The sequence below is a fragment of the Formica exsecta genome, unplaced genomic scaffold, assembly GCF_003651465.1.
Source record: "Formica exsecta isolate Colony F162 unplaced genomic scaffold, ASM365146v1 scaffold4, whole genome shotgun sequence".
NCBI lineage: Eukaryota > Metazoa > Arthropoda > Insecta > Hymenoptera > Formicidae > Formica > Formica exsecta.
This window is the reverse complement of record NW_021851238.1, coordinates 2,085,807-2,092,509: the sequence shown is the minus strand read 5'-3', so window position 1 is coordinate 2,092,509 and position 6,703 is coordinate 2,085,807. Positions and strand designations below refer to the sequence as shown.

At 39.0% G+C, this 6,703-nt stretch overlaps 2 protein-coding genes across 4 annotated transcripts in view; one reads left to right on the top strand and one right to left on the bottom strand.

Moving 5' to 3' along the window:
* The window catches only part of LOC115239956 (nephrin-like), a 379,693-nt gene that overhangs the window by 253,534 nt on the left and 119,456 nt on the right, over positions 1-6,703 (bottom strand). The gene's annotated exons all lie outside the window — the stretch shown is intronic.
* Positions 1-6,703, top strand: part of LOC115239942 — a 25,961-nt gene that overhangs the window by 11,696 nt on the left and 7,562 nt on the right. Inside the window, exons 3-10 of the mRNA XM_029814818.1 lie at positions 1,230-1,358; positions 2,644-2,840; positions 3,248-3,607; positions 4,518-4,665; positions 5,073-5,390; positions 5,576-5,949; positions 6,298-6,458; positions 6,540-6,633. Coding sequence (XP_029670678.1) covers positions 1,230-1,358; positions 2,644-2,840; positions 3,248-3,607; positions 4,518-4,665; positions 5,073-5,390; positions 5,576-5,949; positions 6,298-6,458; positions 6,540-6,633 — 1,781 coding nt within the window. The remainder of the gene's footprint in view (positions 1-1,229; positions 1,359-2,643; positions 2,841-3,247; positions 3,608-4,517; positions 4,666-5,072; positions 5,391-5,575; positions 5,950-6,297; positions 6,459-6,539; positions 6,634-6,703) is intronic.

Below are 6,703 nucleotides of genomic sequence, written 5' to 3'. Positions count from 1 at the left end.
CAATAAAAAATGTGAGGTTCCATTTAAGAAAATATTGATCACATTGACTTGGCCTTGAAAAGGTCACTCAAGGTCAAGTTCATATTTTCATCATGTGTCCCCCTCTGAACCCTACAACTTTTGTATAAAACATTTTTTTCCATCTTGTTTACTTTACGAGATATTTGCGTGCGTTGATTAAAATGACTCACCCTGTATAATGTTTGTACGATCGATTGTGTGACTATTTCAAACGAACGTCACAGTGATATTTGCAAATCTCGACTGACCACGCAATCTCAGCAATTTCTTTTTTTCTCTTTCAGGAGTGTCTGGTTTCTTGTATTTTTAAAGACACAAATTAGCAATTCACTTACTTGGCAGAGAGTTGTGAAAACATTGCGATAAAATGTGTTATCTAAAAAGGGTCAAAGCATATCTTGAAATAACGTACCAAGTAAAGATACGAGCACGTAAATGAACTAACTCGCAATATCTAGTAAAAAATGCAAAAGCTAAAAATAAAATATCGGTCAAAGAGAAGATGTTTTAAAAATATCAAGAAATGAAATATTAAGTTTGAAATATATAAAATTCCTCATACACAAATAGTATACTTTATATTATTATAATACATGCAATTTAATGATTTTGGAAAAAACAATTTTGAAAAAGACAAGGCAACATGAAAGTTACAATTACGCAACTTTTGGCAAACCATTGCCAAGACCTTAAATACCTTAGCTTTCCAATACGCCTTCTCGTAACAATCGATAGAATCGTACTAAATCGCAGCAGCGCCAAATCGCGTATATCCGGGAATAGTTAATTAACATAATAACTGTAAACAACTGAAACTGTATTTTACGTTCTTTCATCAACTCAGTAATTATCTTATTGGCTAGTGATTTTTTAATTCTTATCAGACATATGAAACTCTTTTCCTGGCTTTTCGTACCCGCGTGTCTATCATTAATCGAACTCACCTATCATTAATATACAAGGAAGGGGGACGAGAATAGTAGTTCGCAATTTATCGGTCGATGATGGATCTAATCGCTAAAAAAGTTAATTAGGGTCGCGCAGATGTTTTCCTTCCGGCGAATGCAATTAACAACATTCTCGTTTCTTCCATCGCCGCCTCCCCGCGTCCCGCCCCCGCCCATGCGCGGATGCATTTTTCTCAGAGTAACAACAGTTTGCGCTGAATAACGATAGGACTTTAATGACTTTTGTCGCTTCGGAATTAGGAGGATCAGCCGGTGCCGTGGTGGCGTCTAGACTGAGCGACATACCCGAATGGAAAGTTTTGTTGCTAGAAGCCGGCCCGGACGAGCCACCGGGTGCCGATGTTCCCAGTATGGTGGCAATGTTTCTGGGTAAGTTTCAATTGAACCTTTCGTATACACACAGAGCGCCGCTCTGTTCCGTTATCTGTACTACAGATACAGACCTTGGTACGATATAAGCATTTAAAATGCATCGGGTGTACGTATCGCTTTAGTCTAAAAGTCGATTTTGATTCTTATCTCGTCGATCGGAGATAATTGGAAGAAATATTTTTGGAGTCTTTTCCAAACTTTATTAATTTTGAATTGACTTTTATTCTTTATAATTATCTTCACTCAAAAAAGTGGTATTGCAACTACAACAAAAATTTTCTGGGTGCGCAAAATTAACTGAGGTACATAAATGATTAGCAAATACTGTGATATCGCATATGTTTCGCATTTAATCAATCTAAGTGACAGAGACAGAATTTATATCTGAACTGTTTGTGAAATTTAGAAAGAATGTTTTTCTGTGGCGCCTATCCATGTTAAGGCCAATCATACTTGTTATAAAGTTTGGCTGTGGTAGACAGAAAAAATTAGCGGCAAGAAACAAATGAATATATAATCCTCACGTCTAACATATTTGTATAACGCGCTCAATCTATCTAGCTCTTTTAAACAATTTTTCTCAATTTTTCGATGCTGCAGTTATAATTGGCAGTTATATTTCTCACAAAGATCGTTCTGTAGTATCGAAACTCATATTTATCCAATGCAGTGATTAACATTTGGCAATGGGACCTAAATTTTCTAGAAGATATTATTAGAATGTTGCTGCTATAAATTCTATATGTAACAGACAATATTCTAACAGATACAAAAAATAGCGATAAAGTTTTTTTGTGACACCTAGAAATCTACCTATATCAGCAAGACATTTTTTTGAGTGTTTGATACTGATTATTTTAGTAACCGTTAAAATAACATTTTAATCAAGTTTGCTTAAAATAATTAATAAGAATTAATCTTTTATTATTTATTAACGCCTCTGAAACTTATATTTAGACAGACTTATATTTTGAGTTATATAAAATTCTATAATTATTATACTTTCGTTATAAATTTAAAGTAGATTGTTCAAACGAATTAATATAAAATCAGTTACAAATCTGTGCACATTAAGAATTAACACGATACCTAAAATGTCCGTAAATCTCTAAAATAAAGAAAGAGGTCATTTTTTATTTAAAATACAATAATTCGAGTATCTTCGAGAGAATGGAAATGGTTGTAGTGCTCATCTAGAATCTATATTATTGCGAGAGCAGCTGCGATCTATATCCGTTACGGGCTTTACGCATGTTAAACGATCTGACAATTTTACCAATAGGAAGTGACATTGACTGGCAGTATCAAACCACGAACGAGATGAACGCTTGTCTGTCAACTGGCGGATCCTGCAGTTGGCCGCGCGGTAAAAATCTAGGCGGAACATCCGTCCACAACGGTATGATGTATAGCCGGGGTCACGCGAAAGATTTTGACAATTGGGCGGCCATGGGAAATCAAGAATGGGATTGGAGCGACGTAAGATCCCATAAATTTGTCTTGAATTATTTTAAATATTTCATTTGAATAGAAATAATTAGATATTAAAAGCAAACATTTTCGATCAATTTCTTAAATTCCAAGATTTATACTGTCAGATGAAGTAAGATAAAAAAATATAAATTGCCGCCTCATGTTGATGCAATCACTCGATTATAAAATTTTTAAACAAAACTATGGTATCGTTAGCATATCTCCCAGTTATGGACTAATACAAATCTTGCAGTATTATAAAACGAGATCTAGAGAGAAAGAATTATCTAGAGAGAAGAAAACCTCCTCGAAATCGCTTACTAAGAGTTTTTAATTTCGAGATGTTTTTCAAGAAGCTGGAACAAATACATTCGATTGATAGAAGTATACAATAGTAGCGTATTGTTTGTTAGGTGCTGCCGTATTTCATGTGCTCCGAGAACAACACGGAGATCAATCGGGTGGGTCGCAAGTATCACTCGACTGGCGGTTTGTTAACTGTCGAACGGTTTTCGTGGAAGCCTGCAATCGCCGACGATATCCTCGCGGCGGCGGTCGAGAGAGGGTATCCGATTAGCGAGGATCTGAACGGCGACCAAATTACAGGATTCTCTGTGGCACAAACCAACAGCAAAAATGGCGTTCGAGTGAGTAGCAGCATGGCGTTTCTGCAACCGGTCCGACACCGACCTAATTTACACATCGCTCTAAACGCCACCGCCACAAGGATCATCATCGAGAATCAGAAGGCTGTTGGAGTCCAATTTTATCAAGTTAGTATACGCATCTAGATTCATTTTACTCTCAACAATGATTTATATATCTGTGTTCAAATCTCTGTATATTTAGTTAATTATTATTTTAAAGAGGCAATGATATGTCTTGACAAATCTGTACACACGTGCTAAAAATATTAGGATCATCCCAAAAATATTATATTATTGCGATAATATTATTTTTGGATATATTTGTCGAGTGTCACGTGCATGACGAATAAATTTTCATGGATATTATCGGAAATGTCATTTGTCACGATATCGTGAGCGGGAGGTTTTTATACGGTCGAGAATTGCGGAGAAACTCTGCCGCAAATTCTATTAATACGTTGAAAATGTACGTCACGCGTGAAAAACTTGCATTATGCACGAGTGAAAATGTTCCGAGGACTTTTTGTTTTTTAACTGTATTAAAAAAAATAATTCTCTGGAGTAGCCATGCGCGCGCACAAGTCACGCGCAGTCACTTTCATGGATATTAAGAGCATATTTTTTATCCCGTTTCTATCAGTTTTTTAAAACAATAATTAATATCCACATGCAGAGATGTCACGTAATAGAGTCACTTTCATGGATATCACAAAGATTTTATAAGTTTCTCGTGTGCAAATCGAATTCGTTATACTTGACTCTCGTGTATTTCTCGCACGCTTAAATCTCTGAGAACGTATAAAAGTCAAGCTATCGCTAGCGGCTGAATTTGATTTAGCATCTTCATCGTGAATTGAATTTTGCAAAATGTAAACAAGAATAGACCAAGTCAACAATATAGCGATATCGCGCTCTCACGCGGGAAACTTTGCTTTTTGCCGGAGCGGTTACCGGCACTTAGAGCGCGAAATCAAGTTCGCGCTCCGAAGCGTGACGGTGAGTTTGGTGATGTGAGTTTCAATGAACGCATCTTCAGGGTGGTGAACTTCGAGTTGCCCGCACCACAAAGGAGGTAATCGTCTCCGGTGGTGCCGTAAATTCGCCTCAACTGTTGCTGCTCTCCGGAATCGGGCCGAAGGAACATCTGCAGGCGATGAACATCACGGTCGTCAAGGATCTTCCAGGTAAACGATCCATTCATTGCGCGTAAGTCATTCACAACGATGAACGTAACACATTAATGTATCGTTTAAGAGAGGCAATAATTCTCCGATAAAGAGCCACATAAGAATTCTGTGCCGAAAGATTAATTATGCATTGCTTGAAGAGGATCGGTTTCCGTTAGTTTCGAGTTTCTTAGAGCACCTTATTTAAACCGAATGACTACATTATAGTTTCTTTGAATAAATAAGTAGTGGAATTCCAGTTAAAACGTGCGCCTCAATAAAAACTTTAAAGAGTATAAAACTTTTTTTATAAAATGTAATTTATCGGAAGGAAGAGAGTTCGACCGACGTTTCAGCGGATTATCAAGAGGAATTGCGACGAAATCGACGAATTAAACGGGGACGAATTCTATATTTTGCTTTAGGTGTCGGGGAGAATCTGCATAATCACGTGTCGTACACTTTATCATGGACTATCAATCAGCCGAATCTGTACGACCTGAATTGGGCGGCTGCCGCAGAATATGTCGCCTTTCAGAAAGGACCGATGGCGTCGACGGGTTTGTCACAATTGACCGCGATGCTGCCGTCCACTTACACGACTCCGGATCATCCCGACATCCAGATGTTCTTTGGCGGTTATCAGGCGGCCTGCGCGACCACCGGCGAGGTTGGCACCGTCATGAACGACAACGGTCGCAGGATCAGCATATCGCCGACGATGACGCAACCGCGTAGCAGGGGTAAGCTGTTTGTAAATTAGTCAAAAGTGTGTGCCGGATTCAGAATAATCAATTAGGTGGTAATTGCGATAAATTTCTTATCGTAAAATTTCTAGAAATTGATTAATTAACGTTCACATTGATTTTTTGGTGAATATCAATCCTCTTCACCGATTAATATCGTGAACAACGAACGTGTCCTTCAGGAAATATTCGTCTCGCGAGTAACGATCCCTTCGCGAAGCCGATCATCTGGGGGAATTATCTGAACGATTCGATGGACGTGGCGATCCTCATCGAGGGTATCCAAATCGCGTTGTCTCTCGCCAATACCAGTGCCATGGCCAAGTACAACATGACGTTAAACAACAGCCAGTTACCCGCATGTTCCGCATATCCGTTCTTGAGCAAGGAATACTGGGCCTGCGCCGTGCGTCAGGACACCGGTCCGGAGAATCATCAGGCAGGTTCCTGCAAGATGGGACCCTTGGCGAGCGATCCCATGGCCGTGGTCAATTATCGATTGATGGTTAAAGGCGTCGAAAATCTCCGCGTGGCCGATGCGTCCATTATGCCGCAGGTAAATATTTTTCGTAATATCATCGATGCGTCTTCGATTATACTATTTATACGTAGCTATTTATGCAAAATTGCAACATTCAAATCGAAAATTCATTAACATTTTTTGTGGCGTAAAACGATGAATTAGTAAATTTTAGTACGGTGTGATATCGACTTAAGAGCATGTTTTAATTCATGTCTGTCGTGCTTTCTTCTGTTTTTATTTCAATATCTCCGATCTTTGTTTTTATTTCGATATCTCCGATCTTTGTGTAAACGTAAAGCTAGATCAATTCGTTGAAATTTCTCTGCATTCTGACTCGCGTGCGAACAAAGGAGTAAAAATATGTTGGAATTATTTTTCAAGGTAACGTCCAGCAACACAGCAGCACCGTCCATGATGATCGGCGAAAAGGCGGCCGCGTACATCAAGTCCGACTGGGGCGTTGCCGGTACACAATGGTACGGGAAAGCACCTCCTAGCCCGTTATGGAAACTCAGCCATTACAGCCATTGGAAGACTCATTAGTCACCAGCAATTTACCATGTTTCCATAGTTCCCGCGCGACCATCGACAGTTCACTGGACCTATTACTTTGGGGGATCAAGTACATCGACTGGGATCAGGCTATATGGTAACCGGGCGTCCACGATCTATCTAGTCTCTTATGACCAATTTTCCGCAGCGCCTAAGAAGGTCGGCGTGAGCGCGACCGAGGACTCTTCGTAAGATTCAAAATTACATCGCAACGTGCAATTATTGTTACTGATAG